Here is an 18,744-nt window from a genome sequence, read left to right as displayed (position 1 = left end):
CAACCAAAGTTGTCCGGGTCTTTTTGGAACACCCGGTATATAGATGTTGCTTTTCTATTTATTTACTTTTGCATTGATCTAAGGCTCATTGTGTAGCTTGTACAGAAATCAAAAGTGGGACAAAGACTTCACTACACATTCATTCATACGTACATGTACTATATTCTATACCGACTGATGGTGCAGGAACTTATAATTTGTTCAGGCTGCCAGTGATAACTCGCTTGCTCTTCACGAAGGATACCGTGGGATCTTTAACGTATTCTTAATAATAGATTTCTTGAAATGTTCCGAACGCTGGCAGTGCAAGAAAAACTTCCAAAGTGCAATCAGAAATACGAGTCTGAATTTCGAGTTCAAACTGTTGTCATTAGATAGTCTGCATGAACACTTTGCATCCCTACCACTCAATCACCCTTCTCTCTTTTTAGTACTCTGCCCCAAGGTAGTGTCAGTGCTGTCAAAGAAGCCCCATGGCAAGGATTACACTGGGTGGTTTGACTTTGTCTTCCCAGTGGTAATCAGGGCAGGAACTTGCAATTTGTTCAGGGTGTCGGCGATAGCTTGCCCACTGTTATCGAAGGACACCGTGAGATCTTTAAAGTCCACCACCTGATGCTGGCAGACGGGATGCCCAGTTTAACATTAATCCTAGGGACAGAACACACTTTGATGCCTCACCCTAAATATAGCTGGGTTTATATAGTTTATAGCTTTTAAGTATATAGACGGTTTATAGCTGGGTCGAGATTCAAACTCAGGCAAGACAGCTCGGATGCAAGTGTTAATCAACAGGATGCTTTAATGTGAATTGCAAGGATACTCGGAGACATTAGATAAATGCATATGGTACGTGAAATTTGAACCTAAGATTCCAAGCATCATGAGCCATTGGTTCTGTTGAAAATTCTGAACAACCCAACTCAACTCTTGTTGATTTAATGGTGGTGCAAAGAATCCATGCAGATAAATACCACCAATAAATTTTCACAATTCTTTTCCATCTTCCATCCAGACAAATCTCACACTCTCACTATGTCTCTTCGAAAGGACCGTTTACAAAACCCCCCCATCCACTTTCTCAACAATCCTCTGGAAGAAGTCTTTTCTTTCAAGCTTCTAGGTCTCACTATCTGCTATGACCTTTCCTGGGAAAGTCACATTTCCAACCTCGCCTCAAAATCCAGTCGCCGACTAGGAATCCCCCGTCGTGCTAAGTCCTTCCTCGGCCCTCTTGAGCTCCTGATCACTTACAAAGCTTTTGTCCGTAGCCTGATGGAGTACTGCTCTCCCCTCTGGGCTGGTGCTCCTGCCTCCCACCTTTCTCGGCTTCACGCTGTCGAAACCAGGGCATTTAAGATCATCGGCATCTCCCGCAATGAAGCTGAGTCTTTGGGCCTCTCACTCAATCACCGCAGGTTGGTCGGTGGTCTTTCTGTCTTCTACCGACTCCTCTCCAGCCTTGCCCCCCCTGCTCTCTCTGCGATTTGTCCCCACCACATTTCCACAGGGCGCTCAAGGTCCGCCAACAACCCCCTTCTGGTAAAACTACCAAAATCACGAATCACTGCTCATCTTCACTCTTTCATTCCTCTTTTTTCCCGCCTTTGGAATAAACTTCCTCACTCTATTCTTTCCCATTCTTCCCTCCAGGCTTTCAAAACAGCTGTTCACCACCACCTCTTATCTTCCCCCATCCAAATCCTCGATCTTTTCTACCCCCGATAATCCACCCAAGCCCACTTCCTTCATTTCTCCTGCTTTCCTTCCTGAAAGTCCCTGAAATGTCCATCTTCTCTTCGCCATGTTCCCCGTCCCATCCCCATCCCTCTCCCTTCCACAGTTCACCTAATGTGTCTGTTCCCCACTGTTTTGTCCCTTCCACTCCCGCCCCTCTTGTCTCATACCTCCTTGCTGTGAGTTGTGTGTTAGCTCTCATACGAGCCTCGACCAAGGTATACAAAAAAAAAAAAAAATCTCGAGTCCACATTTCAGAACTGTTCAGTGATGGGTACGTATTATCCTTTTTGGGAGGCAGAGGCCTTCATGCAGGCCTTCTCCTCGATGGTGAGAGCAATATTGTTGTTAACCAGGTCTTGCTTCAATTCAAGGAGTTGTGAAAGAGGCAGGAATACCCATTTCCGTCCCGTAAGCATTCCATACCCGTAAGCATTCCGTCACATTCTCATGAATGATCTGGGGAAAAGGATTTGCCTGTAGCTCATTGGGCTGGTGCCCCGCTTCACACCTATTCCTGGATACTGTGGAATGCAAATCTCTCAACATCATTGGCATTTCCCACAAAGAAACATCGGGCCTGATACTCCACTCATCACAGACAGGTTTGTGGCCTCTCTTGTTTTCTATCGCCTCTCAATTATTGCTCACTCTGCTTTTTCATCCCTTTGCCCCTCCAGGTCGCATGCACAGTGGAATTACAACCACACTGGAATTTTGCTCACTTGATCATTTCCATAGGGAATAACATTGAAGGAAGAATACTACTGTGTGGTTTTGTGCAATCATCTGAAAATTGTAGTTTGCAAAAAACATCTAACTATTCTAAAGAATGCCATCCTCCATCACAATGCTGCGCTGCATGCAAAACGCAATGTCCCCATCCTATTTATGGTCTTGGAAGGGGGAAGTTTTGCCTTGCCCACCTTATTCACAAGAGTCCACATAACTTCCCCCCTCCCCAAAATGAAAAATGAGCTTTCATCTGATGAGATTAACGCAGCTGCATTAATCCACTGCATTAAGGACACTTCAGAAGGAAGGCTTCTGTGTTATGATCAAAAAGTTGGTTGACTGATAGACAAGTGCATTGAAGAGGATAGAGATTGTACAATAATGTGATGTGAATAATTTTTTTTCAATGTTACTGTCTATTGGAGCAGGATAATCTCAGAGGTAGTATACTTTCATTTGAGCTGTCTGGCATGGCATAAATTGTAACCTTGTTACTCCACGGGCATTGTTGAGTACGCTGTCCTTTGGAGGGATGTTAAGCCCATCGGCTAACATTTATTGGTCGCCGTTAAAGATCCCATGACGTCTTTTGCAAGAGTAGGCCATTGTGTACCAGCACTGACCAAATTCGTATAGCATATTGCAACAAAGTGACTACCTCTTCTGGGTTTGATCTCAACCCGAAAAAAATTAACAAGTCATGAGTCCGATGCTCCGTCAAGAGTATGGGCACACCATGACCTCGAGCTTGACTGCATATTACAAGAAAGGGAGGATGAGTTTTGGGATGATTCTCGTCATCGAGAGAGTTATGATGATCAACATCACAAAGTCGTTTTCTCATGTGTATATTTACACTCATGAGGCATTTAAAATAATACTGTTTCAAAACTGCTGCACTGGCCTTACCTTAAAAAAATAATGTTTTTGGTCATCATTTACAAAATACATTTAAACTATCGCTTTGTTGTGATGTTTTTATCTTCTAATGCATGAACACGTATCTTAAAAGGCCATACTAAAACTGGTGCTGAAACTTTTGGTGCTGGATTGCTCATGTCGGACTCTAACCTTGTTACTGACTTGTCTGATTCTTCGTCCTCAATCCCGTGTGCCCATAGTACACAGACTGGGCACCTTCAGCTCAACTTCAACGGCTTCTTCAGCAAAAGTGGTGAGAGAAACATTGTGCCTTTTCTACCCTAGCAAACAGTACTGCCTTGCTCTAAAAGGGTTACTATGGGGCCTGGAAATCCTTGAAAAGTGTGGGCGGGGGGGGGGGGGGAGGGGTTGTTCGTGTTATATTGAATTCAAGGCCTTAAGCATGGATTTTTGCCAGTTTTTTCCCAACAGAACCCTGAAAGGACATGGAAAACGGAAAGGGGAAATGGTCGTGTCTTTTTACTGGTTTACATTCGTCATGGTCCTCGTTTTTTAAAATTTTAGTTGTTGAAATGTACGACACCAACATGATCCTGCAACATAAACAAAATAATCACCGTTTTTATTCTGCCCCTATCGGAGAATAAAGGATGCAATACTAGTTGAGAATTATGCACATTTTCCCAGAATTATTATATCCCCTTATCTTTCCCTTGACAATCTGAAAGGGAGGTGATGCTGTCTGGAGAATTGGCAAACACTTGCACACAAGATAAAGATAGTGGGTGTATCCATTGGACATTAAGTTTTCCCATGGCGCGCACACACACAAAAATAGTTTGTCTGGCAGGCGTCTGGATGAGGATAATGAAAGCATTTTTTTTTTTTAAATGTGGGGAAATCAAGTTTTTAGGACCATTGGTGGGATGGAATAGAGAGGATTACAAACAGGAGCTGTTGGTAGCAGATTGATTTTTAATTTTTTTTACTTTTTTTTTTTTTAAGGACTCTCACCAAGCATACTTGTTGAGTGTGCCAACTTGGGCTTCATGTACAAAATATGGTTCTTCTTCTTGCGTATGGCAGCTTGACTGCCGAGTAGCTGTCATTTTGTTGGGGCTCGACTATCCCGCCGATGCTGTGCCCCTTTACTCGTACAGTACACTGGTACTCATTTCGCCAACCTTGGAAGGATGACAGTCTGAGTCAACCCCACCTGGTGTTAATTCAGAGACCAACAGGCCTCCAACTGAGCACCATAAGATCTCAAGCCAGACACCCTAACCACTAAGCCAACACAGGCTGTATAAAATATGGCTGAAGTACCAGTAAAGAGCCACATGGCTGGGTTAAAATATGTGGAAAACTTGCAGAAAGTGAGATCCCATGACACAGCCACTCTCAGCACCCGTTTACAGCAAAGTGATAAAAAAAACCTTTTATTTTGTAAAAACTTCAGTTGCTGCTGTTATTGTTAGCTTGACGTTGGCCTTGATGCAACATAAAGCTTACTAATATGTTATCAATATGTTACTGAATGGATTTGTAAACAAATGATTATCCGCATGCTTTTTGAAAGAAGAAAAACTGGGGCTTTTGTAATGGGCTGTGTCTGTCTATCGGTCTATCCGCTTATCGGTCAGTCACACGATCTCCTAAACGGTTGTGCAGAAATTCACCAAACTTGGTACTTCTGATCACCACATGTCAAGACTGTTATGTGCAAGAGCAGCATCATTTTTGGCTTCACCCCTGGGATGGGGTGAAAAGGTCAAAGACCAATAAAATGCAATTATGGGCACATTTTAAATATTTTTTTAATGAAACTTTATGAACACAATCAACATTGGGGGACGTGTTAAAAATCATGACATTTAAATATGTAACGATTTTTGGGGGATTTGACCCCCTGGTTCATGCCCCAGGGGTGGGGATTTGGGTCAAAACGGGTCACATGGGTCAAACCGGGGGGGGGGGGGGTTAAACTCAAAATTTAGTATTGTGTCAATCCTGGTGGAACTTTATGCAGGATTTGCACAATCCTTGAAATTCCTGGAAAAATATTGAGAAAATTGGGTAAATATAAATAATCTGCCAGCTCCACACACCCCCTTCCCCCTCCATCCCATCTGACTTGTTAATTCCACCGGCCTCTTTAAGAGACTGTTATCAATTATAACCTTCCCCAGGTATTTAACATTAAAGCCACTCCAAAGTGTTTTTCTCGCGTGCAAAATCTGCAATGCCGGATAACCACACGAAACTTTCTTTGTTTTGGAATCGTTTGTTGTCGGAAGGCACAGGACAATGAAAACTGAGAATCGCGGGGGACGAAAGATAGATGGACACGAACCTCGCCCTCCCCCGTTGCCAAAACTATTCCTGAGTAAATCACGTTTCATGATCTCTATTGTATTTTCTACCCATAATTATGTGTTTATGGCCCTAGTGTTTATCCATTCAGACCAAATTATTTGATGACCCCTAGGACTTTTATGGTTTTTGACTTTACACTTATAATTGTAAATCATTGGGGCTGCTGAGGTGTAGGTGGTAACTAAGACACGCAGCGTGTACAGTACTGTCTGCAGGACGTATAGTATCTGGGCTTTGCTGACAAGTTTGATACCTCTCCTCACTCATCTGGCTGTCTTTCATTTCAGGAGAGCAAACAAGTTTCCACAATGCCGAATGTTTCATACAGACAAATGTTTAACAGGTTCAAGCAACGACTGTAACGTAAAGATGTCATGAGGAAACGGAAAACGTTTAACAGCGCCACGCTGTTAACGTTTAACAGCGCCACGGAACTAGATGTGATGACTGCTAAATAAAAAACTTTTTTTCATGTCAGTTGGACAGGGGGTACTATACGACTCAACACGTAATAAAAAAAAACTTTTTTTATGCAACATAATGGAGGGATGGTCAGCATAAATTATCATGTGAAACCATCCCGACATCTTTCTTTGAATAACGGTTGTGCCTGCAAATGACACAAAACCTCTCTTCGACTTGGGTTCACAGTTAGCACAAAAACAAGTTAGCACAAATAGCACAAATAATTCTTGAGTATTTTGTTGATAAGACCAAGGAGTGTAATAAATTGTACTTTATTTGGTGAATATATTCTTATTTTGTTTTGATACATGAGGCTCATTTGCACCACATGTTTGAGTGTTGTGGGAATGATTTCTAGGTGGTAACTTTATGTAGTATAGGAAAGTTATCTCCCACACTGCATGTATTAGCATAAGCATGAGGTAATTTAATTCTGATACGAGATGTGTCATTTTATGTGCAGAAATGTCCTTTCCTTTGTTATCTGTCTCCTGTTCTTTTAAAGCATCCTGGTAGGCCATTGGGTGGGTAATGTTGAGGCGCCACACCGACCTTTGAGGGAGGGTCTGTGTGACAAGTCGGTGGGCAGCACCTTGACCCATCAAACTGGGCCACGGGCCAATCGCGGCTGAGGGGAGGGGCTAAGGGCGTCACAGCTGAGGGTGGGTGGAGTGAAAGTTATAAAAGTAGGTGAAACTCGTACACGTGTGAGGAGAAACCCAGAACCTCGCCGTGCATCCCGTTCATTCATTGGTTCGTGGACCTGTATACAGCACGGCCGTACCGTGCGCCGAGCGATGCCACTCGGTCGTTAAATGAGATCAGGAACACGGCACTGAATCAGCGCGGCGTGTCTACTGGCTCGGTTGTCCCACTCAGCACGGTATCGTGGTGTATAGATACATTTTCCAGTCCGTGGTGACCGACTCAGTCGGCCACAGCGACTACTTTGATGCTGATCGCTGGGATTTGTACCAGGCAACCGGGACAGCCTTGACGGCTGCAACAATATTCTTATTTTGCTTTGATACATTGGGCTCGCTTACACCATGTCTTCAAGGCCACCTGGGACCAGACCAGTAACAGTGACTGAAAGTGTGTTGGCATTCACACCACACCTGGCTGCCAATAAATAATACTTTGAATGAATTTTTCCCTTGTGACATTACACACTACTTGACTGATGCTGCATAGACTCATCTGGCCAGAGCGAAGCCAGTTGCTGCACTTATGTAGTTTGCTACCACTGAGACAAACTCTTTGCCTACACAGACTTGGGAATGTCTGCTATTTTTCTCTTTCTGCTCCAAAATCAAGTTTGGTGTTGCTGTTGCCACCACTACGTCACCTGGCCACTTATACACAGCCAGAATCGGCCGCACCGGCCCCGGTGTTCAAGCAGGTTGCTCTCGCCACTCTATGCCTCACGCAGGACGAGACGGATTGATTGTAAACACAACTTCATGCGGCCCTGCCCCCTCCCACTCAGTCTCGAAGACATGGTGTAACAAGCCTATTGCAGGCTGTGGGCATTCCAGATGAGCCCTATTGGAATTTCAACTGGTATTGGCTAAAACAACAAAAAAGTATCTTTCTAATCATCCCATCCACCCACGGTGTGCTTTTGTCTGAAATGGCCATCAGGAAATTGGCCGAAACCTGTCTAGAAATCAGCTGTGTTTCTGTTCAACTGGCCTGGAAAAAATCTCGACATAGCCTGAAATTTTAGATCCGCTTTAGAGGTGTACGAACCCCTGGTCAGGTTTACAGTTTCATAGTGAAGGGGAAACTCTTTCAATATCGCTTCAACTTGGCCTTTGACTTGCTCTGTAGCTATTATTACATATGGTCAGGATTGTTGAGAAATTTCTTAACCGTCTTTCTTTAATCGAATTGATGCTCACTTCTTGTCTGTTTGGTGACGTGTCATGCATAAAATTTCGGAATGACTTCAGTTTTACGATTCATCCCGTGCTGATTCCATATGCTTCCTCACCACAATACTGCGTACTGGATGGAGCACTTGGAATAGTTTGATCGGACTGTGTAATAGTTCTTGCTTTTTAATAAATTTAATTCCCTTTTCTCATTGCCTCATTCCCTCTCTCCTCCCCCGTCATCTTGATGCGTTGCTTCAACTCGTGTTCCATTCAGTTACTGTGTGCCAGTCCCACTGCGTGTGCTGACGTTTGACTGGATGCAACAGATTTTCCAAGCCTTCGTTTGGGTACTAGACTTGTGTCGAAACTCCATTGACAAAATTGTGTTCACTTGATTTCCAGATCGGAATGAAATTTTTTTTTTCTTTCATGGTGTCAGTTATCCACCTCTTTTGTGAGCACACTTGTGTACCTATTGATTCCTCTCAATACAGATTGTTGCCATTTTATTTTTAAAATACACTCTATTCAATCATTGTCTCCATTTCTGTTTATCCTTGTTTTTTGGGGGTTTTTTTTCTGTCTCTGTGCCGCAGACAAATTTTCAACTCAGGTGGAGGGAGAAACTGCCTCAGCTGTGTTGGAGGTCTTGCTGGTGAAAGTGTGCCACAAGAAGAGAAAGGTGTGGAAGGGGTGTGTAGATCAGCAAGTAGGAAAAATATATTTTGACATAAACTGATTCCCATTTGTATTACTCTCTTCCATTTCTCACAGGATGTGAACTGCCCAATAAAGCAGATCTTGTTGGGAAAGAAGCAGGTACCATTGAACCCCAAGCAGCCTGCAGGAAGCTGTCCATCCTTAGCAGTGCCCTATGTGGACTTCCAACCCAGCCAACCTCACCTGGTGAAGTCTTATTCACTGTTGCTGCGTGCTTTATGCCCAGCAGCACGTCAAGGGGATGGATCCACACACCGGCTCGACGCTGATGAGAACCTGGGTGAGAGTGCGGTGCTCTAATTTTCTGTTATTCTGTACATATGTCAAGACTTTTATTAGAGCTAATCGTGGAAGCTTTAAATTCAAGCTGAATATAGTTCCTGCAGTTTATGAACAAAATAATTTTGCTTATGAGAATTCTTGTTTACAGACTTGTAAATGAAGCTTTTGTGCAGTGGTCACATCACGTTCTCAATTGTTTTGAATTGATTATATTTATATATATATATATATATATATATATATATATATATATATATATATATATATATATATATATATATATATATATATATATATGTCTGATTCATCTCAAATAATGAGTTAAACACTTTATATAAGGATGTACTATATTTATGTAATCGCACTTTGGAAAAAGGGTGAATTGGGATGAGCATTGAGGAATAATCCTGGCATGGTACGAGATTGAATTTCCTGTCTTGAGTGAAAGTTAATTGTAGAATATTCATTTTCGGTTGTTTTGATGATATGGGAAGGCACTCCTTGTGTGATGTATGCAGATGTACACTATTTTGACATTTCATTCAAATCGGTACTTCTTCTTTGCTATGCAGCATATGGCTGTGGGGTAGCATCATTACAGAGGGAGCGGTTGTGCTGCTGATGTGGTACCCCTGTAGGTAAGGGCAGGAATTTAGAATTTGGCCAGGGTGCTGGCGATAGCGAGTCTACTCATGGTGAAGGACACGGTGGGATCTACAACATCCACCAACTAAATATGCTGGCACATGGGATGCCCAGTTTAACGTCCATCCATGGGATGGCACACACATTGATGCCCCGCCCTGCCTGCGAGACACCTGAGTGACGGTTTGTAGCTGGGACAATATTCAAACCCTGGTTACGCAGCTCAGAGGTGAGCGCATACTTCTAGGCCATCGTGTCCATCTTGGATCTGTACTGGTTTGCAGATGAGTCCACATTGAGTCATATAGTACCGCCTGTCCCACTGACAGGCAAATGGCGTCTGCTTAAAGCCGGTATCTCACTTGGCTGCGACAGCTCGCGACAAAATGCGAACGGGATTCTCCAACATGTCTGGAAATGTTCGCAGTGGTTCTCAATTTCCTCGCGAGAGTCTCAGGACTTCGCTCTGGTGGCGCTTGAATTTTGAACATGTTCAAAAAATTCGTGCGACAAATTTTCTCTCAAAATAGTAACAGAGTAGTCGCGGTTGTCTCGAACCAGTCTCGAACCCTTCTCAATGTAATTTCCGTGAGCCAGAAGGTGCGACAAATGTGAGACAACTTTCTGAGAGATTGGCGACCTATGAAACGAAATTGTGACTGATTGAAGAAAAAAATGATAATCTGTCCTGGGACCCCTGAGAGCGCGACAAAACTGCGATTTAATGGAGAATATTTTCGGAAGAAATTGCGACATAACTGAGGCACTTTGTGACTAAATTGCGACAAAAATATTTGGCGTGCAGACTATACAGATTGCATCTATCTTCAAAAATATTCCAGCATCAGAGTCAGCACCATAGGCACCCACATCCACATACATAAACTTGTAGTTGGCATCCACCAGGGCCAGCATAATGATGGAGAAGAAGCCTTTGTAGTTGTAGTACAAACTGCCAGAGTGAGGTGGAGCTTGTATCCTCACATGTTTGCCATCTATGCAGCCACAGCAGTGATGGAAGTTCCACTTGTCTGAGAAGCCCTGAGCCACCTCCTTCCACTCCTCTTCTGTTGTGGGACACTTGAAGGCTGTCTCTTGGTAGTGGTTGTAGATGGCTTGGCACACCTCTGGCACAACAATGACGAGGATGTTGGGGGCAACCCGGAACCCATAGGCCAGCGACTTGTAAGAATCCCCAGTGGCTAGATATCTGTGCAGAGCGTTGGTGCTGCCTAAGCAGTCTCCTTGGCTATTGGACACAATCCTGGATAGGTCGCCACTCCGACACAGTATACCAGCGTGCTGGCACTCATTTTTCCGACCTCAGAAGGATGACAGGCAGTGTCAACCCCACATGGTATTAATTCAACAGCTGAGTGGGATTTGAACTCAGGATCCTTGGATCCCAAGCCCACTCCCCTTACCATGAAGCCAACACAAGGCATGGAGACTGTTCAATTCCACCTTTTTCTCTCCGGCTTCAAGCAGGCAGTGTAATGACACTCAATGTCATTTCCCATCCTTGCCCACAATCTTTACCCCTATTAACCCCCTTATTTGCCAGTTACTGCATCGCCCCTCCTTCCTTCCCCACTCTCTTTCCTGTTCGTGAATTTCCTTATTGTCTGACTGTGGCCCGACTGCACCCATAGCCTTCGTACTCTCCGTCACCTCACTTTTTCATGAGTCACAATCTTGTATAGAAAAATCACCAATGACTTTGATGTGATCTGGCACCAACTCTGCAAGTTGTAAAGGTGCAAGTCGATGCAGTGAAGAACAGTATCACAATAAATACACAAATGTAAATTGAATCATCGGTTCGTTTTGTTTATTAACCTCCGCCATCGAAGATCAGAGGTTACTGTTTTCACCCCTTTCTGTTTATTTGTTTGTTGTTTGTTTGTTGTTTGTTTGTTTGTTTGTGAACAGTATTACGGAAAAACTTCTCGACGGATTTCGACGAAACTTGGTGGGTATGGTCCAAGGATCATGCCATTAGATTTTGGACTTGGTCCCCCCCCCCCAAATTTTTTTTTTTTTGCATTACATGTTTTAAGTGATTTCCAACCCCCCCCCCCCACCCCCCAAAAAAAAATTTAGAGAAAAAAATTTTTTTTTTGCATTTCTACTTGTTTTAAGTGATTTCCAACCCCCCCCCCCCACCCCCCAAAAAAATGTTGGAGAAAGGAACTATAACTGTCAGCACTGTTGACATCATATTTAATGAATAAGATATAAGGTTCACTTGAGTGACCCAGCAGTATTGGCGGCAGAGGTTTTGCACTCTCCCGAGCGCTCCCCCTCTAGTTTGTTCATGTTTGCAACTTTATATTGACAGTAAACACTCAATGCTGAATTTAACTTTCAGTGACAAAGTAGCCTTGGCTGATCAATATTTTGCAGGAATGGAGTTTTAGATTGAAGAAAAGTGTAATTGGTATATTGGAGTTCATTGGAATTGCCAGACAAGTGGAAGTGTTAAAGTCCTAAATGACCATGTAAGGTCATGTTTGGAACCTGTGCCTTGTACAGATGTTACGGACGAGGTACCAAGCAAACGTGGCCGACGTGATGAAGGAGATAAGGTGTACATGGCTGAGTTGACTGTCTTCGACAAAAACCGGTCAGTGTCCTTTTATTTATTTATTTATTTTCCTGTCTTCGTTTCATTTCACCAAACTCTCATTTTTGCTGGAATCTGAAAATGAGGTTTCATCGTACATGTATTTTCATTTTGTTTTTGAAAAGCAGCGGAGTACAAACAAACTCCTCTTAGTGGATGCATATTGATCCTATGGATGCATATTGATAGGATAACATGCCGAGATACCAAGTAATTTATTGAGCCATTTATTTGATCTAGATCTCGCAATATGTCAACTGTCGTTTAATTATCAATTCCCTGTGGTTATCCCTCCTCCTTTTTTTATTATTATTATTTCCCCCCCGAGAATAGTTAATTTGATCTTTAAATTATGTTGTCATTGTGGTTACTTGAGTTATTCCATGTTTGGCCTGTTTCTTTCTTATTCATCTTACCCACTGCTATACAGCATAAGGCCCGCACCACAGCTCTCCACCCATTGCTATCTTGAGCTAGATATTATACTTCTTCCATATTCGATCCTTCTCCTCTGTTTGATTTCATCTGTGTTCTTGGTTTACCCACTTGTTTATCCTGCTTTTAAAATATTATTTTCAGTTCTCGTTTCTCAATTACTCTTTCAATATGTCCAAACCATTTTCGGTATAGATTTACGCATTCTCACATTCACTGAAATTTGTTGAAGGGTTTCTCTGACATCTTCATTACCTCCACCACCGAAGGTGGATCGAGGTTATGATTTCACCACTGTTTGTCTGTAAGCATAATATTTAGAGGAATTATAGATGGATTTGTACAAAATTTGGTGCACGGGTTGGTTGTTTGACAAGGGCGAATTGATTTGATTCTGGTGAAGATACAGATACGAGAATTAAAAAACATTTTAAAGTGATTCTTCACCAATGAGAGCTGGGGACAAAAACGATATGTAGCATGATGTTTCAAAAAGTTGTGGACGAGTTATGACAAAACTAACTGGATGAGTTGGTTCGGTGACGAGAACAAACTGATTAGATTTTGGTTAAGGTCCAGATGTATGTCCGGCCTGTCAGTGGGATACAAAACGCATACTGTTCAGCCTGGCAGAGGTGTGCACTCTACCGAGTACCATTCTAGGTTCTTATGACATCAACCCATTTTATACATAACATGTTTCTCAAGACGTGCATTTCAAAGGCATCGAATCCTGTTTTAGTACTGTCTGGCTTTTTTAAATGCAATGTCACGTTACCAAACTTTGTACTGCATGTTGGAATGGCAGGCGGTGCCAGTTGCTAGACGGCGAGTATGAGGTGGCGTTGCAAGAACAAGAGGTGTGGTTACCAGGCCGTCGGCGTGCCACATGGGAAACCGTACTTGATGGAAAGGTACTTTTTCGTTTTTTTAATCTTTGGTGCATAAAATGTGGTGTTTGACTTTCTATGATCAGGCTGCTTGCCTTCTTATCCCTTTTATCCCTGTCTTGTAATGTCTAAAATTATTCTTTTCATCTTTGCAGAAGTTTCCTTTATTTGAGACGTTCATGCAAAGCCCCACACTGCAGTTCACACTACGATGGACTGGTGGTCCACTTGACCGACGTGCAGCACCCCATGCCAAGCCACTAGCGCCACATGCTCGGCCACTATCCACTCGCAATGCTGGAGATCCACCTGCGAGCCCATCAACTGACCCAAGACATAATAGCACGAGGCCTTGTACACCAGCTGGGGCTGGTAAGTAAACGTAAACTATACGTGATCACCTTCCCTTTCTTCTCCCCTTAAACATCCCAACATCACATCACAAGATATTGTGACATCCACGGGACTTGAACAGTCCCGCTAAGGTAAAATGAGCCGAAACAATGGAGGCGGTTTATTTTTATAACCCAAAGATGGCGGTTCTAATCGCTCTACCGCAAACGGGACGAGGAAGGTGGCACGAGTCGCTTTTCACTGAGTTAATGATGTTTATTTCTCTAACCAGAAATAATAAGACTCTGCAAGAGGAGGGATCCGGGGCGATTCGATGGGATGGTGGTGTGGGCTCGGGCGTGGGGAAAACACAAACAATTCCAATGGATATACCAATCTCAAACCCTCTAAGGTGCCAGGTCCACACACACACACACACACACACACACACACACACACACACACACACACACACACACACACACACACACACACACGCGCACAACGTAGCTGGTCCTGGTGGTCAGGCTGGCCCGTGGTGTGGACACAACAGTTGCTGGATTGGCGCTGGACGAGCTGGCGTTGCGCTCGTCAGGGGCAGGAGACACCGTGGTGCTGTCGACCTCCTGGTGTCGGCCCAAGTCCACTCACAGCCGCCAGGGAGCCAGTTCTGGCGCCGAGTTGCGAGCAGGAGAGGGAGGCAGGTCCGCCCGCCGTTCGACCCCGTACTCCGAGCCAGCAGAACCCCAGAGCCAACCGAGGTGAGGCACGAGGCGCAGCAAGGCCACGAGACACAATGAAAACAGGATCGAATCAGCACAACAAAACAGCACGCTCCCAGCACAACAGCCTCCACCAAAACGGTTTCTCTTTACCGATCTTCTTCCTCTTCCCTTTTTCCCGAACAGAACCTTTTTATCCTCAAGTCCTCGTCACTTCCACAATCGAGCCGTTTTATTGGCCCTCCGCCGTCGCCTTCCGCCAATCGTGATCATGGGGCGGAGCCATCCGCAGCACTGTCCTGTGACGTCATGGCAAGCCTCCAGGGAATACTAACAGGGTTTACGCAGACACACTTACCCTATCCCGTGTCCCTATCTAATTACGTGACGATTATAATTTCCCCCTTGAAGAAATGGACATTTACTAGACAACTTATCACCACTGAATTGCTACTTATTACATCGAGATCCTGGTAAACTCGAACAGCATGGCATACCTAATTAAACATCCTAATTACCCTTTAAACGCATACCCCCCCCCCCTCAAACGTAACAATATTTTCCCAGGTTGTTGGAATATTCCCAAGAGAGCCCCCTCCCCCCATATATAGAGAGAGGAATAGTCCCCATATGTTGAAATATTCGTGTCCGCGTCCCCAGAGAGCGCCTTCGTGTCCGTGTCCCCAGAGGGCGCCTTCGTGTCCGTGTCCCCAGAGGGCGCCTTCGTGTCCGTGTCCCCAGAGGGCGCCTTCGTGTCCGTGTCCCCAGAGGGCGCCTTCGTGTCCGTGTCCCCAGAGGGCGCCTTCGTGTCCGTGTCCCCAGAGGGCGCCTTCGTGTCCGTGTCCCCAGAGGGCGCCTTCGTGTCCGTGTCCCCAGAGGGCGCCTTCGTGTCCGTGTCCCCAGAGGGCGCCTTCGTGTTCGTGTCCGTGTCCCCAGAGGGCGCCTTCGTGTCCGTGTCCCCAGAGGGCGCCTTCGTGTCCGTGTCCCCAGAGGGCGCCTTCGTGTCCGTGTCCCCAGAGGGCGCCTTCGTGTCCGTGTCCCCAGAGGGCGCCTTCGTGTCCGTGTCCCCAGAGGGCGCCTTCGTGTCCGTGTCCCCAGAGGGCGCCTTCGTGTCCGTGTCCCCAGAGGGCGCCTTCGTGTCCGTGTCCCCAGAGGGCGCCTTCGTGTCCGTGTCCCCAGAGGGCGCCTTCGTGTCCGTGTCCCCAGAGGGCGCCTTCGTGTCCGTGTCCCCAGAGAGCGTCTTCGTTTCCATGTCCGTGTCCCCGGAGACTATTGAAGCTGTACAGCAATGCATGGAGACGTGTCCACGCAAATCAACAATACGACTCTCAGCTGAAACAGCAATCAGTTACATATCCGTGTGATGAATACTGAAGGAAGAATTTGGTCTTTTCCTTTCAAAATCCAGCTTTTCCAGGCACTTAACGAAAGTGATCACAGAACACGGTATGGATTTTCTTATCAGTTTTCTGAAGCACTGGTAAATGAAGACCTCGGTATCAATGACATCATTTTCTCTGATGAGTGCCATATTTACATTAAAGGTCCCATGACACTCAAAACTTTCTGGTTGTTATCCCCCGCCACGTGGCAGAAGGGGGATATTGTTGTCACCTAGGTCGTCCGGCTGTCCGTCCGGGCGTCAACATTTATAGCTGTGAGTGCGATAACTCATAAACTGTTCGCCATATCAATTTGAAATTTGGGTCACACATGTACCACCTGATAAGGAAGAACCCTATTGATTTTGGGCATGGCCGGATCCAAGATGGCCGACTGGGGCGGTCCGTCCGTCCGGCTGGCTGGGCGTCAACATTTATAGCTGCGAGTGCGATAACTCAAACTGTTCGCCATATCGATTTGAAATTTGGGTCACACATGTACCACCTGAAAAGGAAGAACCATATTGATTTTGGGCATGGCCGGATCCAAGATGGCCGACTGGGGCGGCCATCTTGAAAAAAACGTTTTTTTGTAATAAATGGAAAACCGCTTATCTGATTTCAATTATTTTTGGTTACTATGTTCCTCACCCCTGGGGAACTTTTTCGAGATGATGACCAAATGGTGTCTTGTTTCCAATTCACCTCCCTCATTATCTGGAATATGTATGACCTTTTTCATGTAATGGCAGGGGATTCCCCATCTCTGATGGTATATTTTATATATTAACTTGACCTTCCTAGTGAAGAAATCACCCATGTTTCTTTTTCGGTCATCTCTACCGAGATGACCTAATAAAGCCGGACCAAATGTCCATCCGTACATCCGTCAACATTTTTTCTTTCCGGTCTTGATGAAACTTAGTATGTGGGTAGAGGTCGATGAGTGTTGCACAACGATATAACTTTTGTCCGGGGTCAAGGTCACGAGGTCACGTAAGTTATAAAAATCGCCATTTTCAAAACCTATCTAGTCTGCCATTCTACAAGATATTCGGCAACTGTTTATTGATTATGATAGTAAAAAATATTATCTTGTATCTAACCGGACACATTTTTGAATTTTCTTCCCGTTTGATCGTCAAGTGATCTGGAAGATGGCCAAAAACGCCGATGCGATTCGCAAAGAAGGAAGGAAGGAGAAATGAAATATAAATATAAAACACATTTTTAGCCTTTTATATTTATACATTTTCCGCCGAAGGTGCAAAAGTTTCAAAACCCGAAATGTAAACGTCGGCATTTATTTTCAAAATATAATTTCGTGCTCACGCCAAAATGCCGAGTCATCTTTAACCAAACTGTGCAGTTCAAGCTGCGCAGTAGTCTTCGGTCATAACTGAACATTGAGAACTTGTGGTATTATAGAGATGACCGTCACCCCCAGACGGGGGTAATTTTTATTTAAAATAAAAAATGGGATAATTAGACCAATATTTCGAACATTTCTGGTGCTTTTCACAACTTCCTATGCCCCGCCCCTTTAAAAAGTTGACTTCAGCGAACCGCAGCGTTGACGTCATCTGCAGAAACTGCACAGAGTGGATTGACTCGAGATGTCGCGCGCCGTATAAAGTACGTACAAATGCATTGTGCACATGTGTTTGCTATCTCACTGATCGTCTTAATTCCTGTGATTGTTTCGCGGAAAAGAAATTCTGCTTCTGAGCCGTGTATGCACAACAATCACGAGGCAATTATTTATCCCTTTACTATCTTGTCGTAGTCGTGTACAAATCTAATACATGTACGCACAATAAAGGGCTACACCATGTCCACAAAATATAAAATGTGACTGTTGAACGTTTCCATTAAAAAATAAACTTACAGGGACATACAAGTAAAATACTAAAGATTAATATTGCATAATTTCAAGGCACAAGGAGATAATTTTAAAATCAAACAATGTGAAAAACCTGCACCCACATTTAGCAGCTTATTGAATTGTTCGTTGAAACCAGCCTGCTGGGATAGGTACGATTCCACATACATGCAAGCCAGGTATGGCTGCACTCGACATAATGGGTTTATTCTAAAGTGAAGGAACTGCTTCCATCGGCTTGCTATTCATTAACATTTAGCCAAAATGCTGTAATAAATGAACAGGGAAAAATATGTTGGCACAACTATGAAAGACAAATTTATCTGTCCTATTACACGGCCTCATAGCCTCGGGACTCTTACGCATTGACTTGTACATTGTGTGCATGCTAATACAAGTTACTTGTCAACTCTAGAGTCTAGACTCGTCCAAGAAATCCGTCGTCCGTCCGACTTGTCCGATAAATCTGACGTGCTGTAGCTTTCTTTTATTATCCTCTTTTCTTCATTGTTTCCTACTGGCGCTACATGACGACAGTAGGAATAAAATGAATAAAAATGCAACAGAACGTCAGATTTATCGGACTACTTGAGACAATTGTGTCGCAAGGTGTGTTCTGCACAAAAGTTTTCATCGTATCCGGACAGCGCGTTTGCTTCGTTTTATGCGCGGAGAGATACGGCCGATTACATGTGCTGGCCTTGCTTGTGATTCATTCGCCGCGGTGAAACATGTCCGCTCCGCTGCGCTGG

At 44.3% G+C, this 18,744-nt stretch overlaps 1 protein-coding gene across 4 annotated transcripts in view; it reads left to right on the top strand.

Moving 5' to 3' along the window:
* Nucleotides 1-18,744, top strand: part of SUZ12 (SUZ12 polycomb repressive complex 2 subunit) — an 86,296-nt gene that overhangs the window by 43,617 nt on the left and 23,935 nt on the right. For 3 of the 4 annotated variants that reach the window (XM_085858193.1, XM_085858196.1, XM_085858195.1), the window contains 6 exons: nucleotides 3,594-3,646; nucleotides 8,672-8,757; nucleotides 8,850-9,075; nucleotides 12,258-12,348; nucleotides 13,592-13,697; nucleotides 13,829-14,045. In XM_085858193.1, the coding sequence (XP_085714319.1) occupies nucleotides 3,594-3,646; nucleotides 8,672-8,757; nucleotides 8,850-9,075; nucleotides 12,258-12,348; nucleotides 13,592-13,697; nucleotides 13,829-14,045 (779 nt within the window). The remainder of the gene's footprint in view (nucleotides 1-3,593; nucleotides 3,647-8,671; nucleotides 8,758-8,849; nucleotides 9,076-12,257; nucleotides 12,349-13,591; nucleotides 13,698-13,828; nucleotides 14,046-18,744) is intronic. The other variant, XM_085858194.1, reaches the window with a different exon arrangement.

This window comes from Eptatretus burgeri, chromosome 15 (assembly GCF_056783735.1).
Source record: "Eptatretus burgeri isolate ZD-2024b chromosome 15, Ebu_testis_v1, whole genome shotgun sequence".
Lineage (NCBI taxonomy): Eukaryota > Metazoa > Chordata > Myxini > Myxiniformes > Myxinidae > Eptatretus > Eptatretus burgeri.
This window is presented reverse-complemented; position numbering and strand designations above follow the sequence as displayed.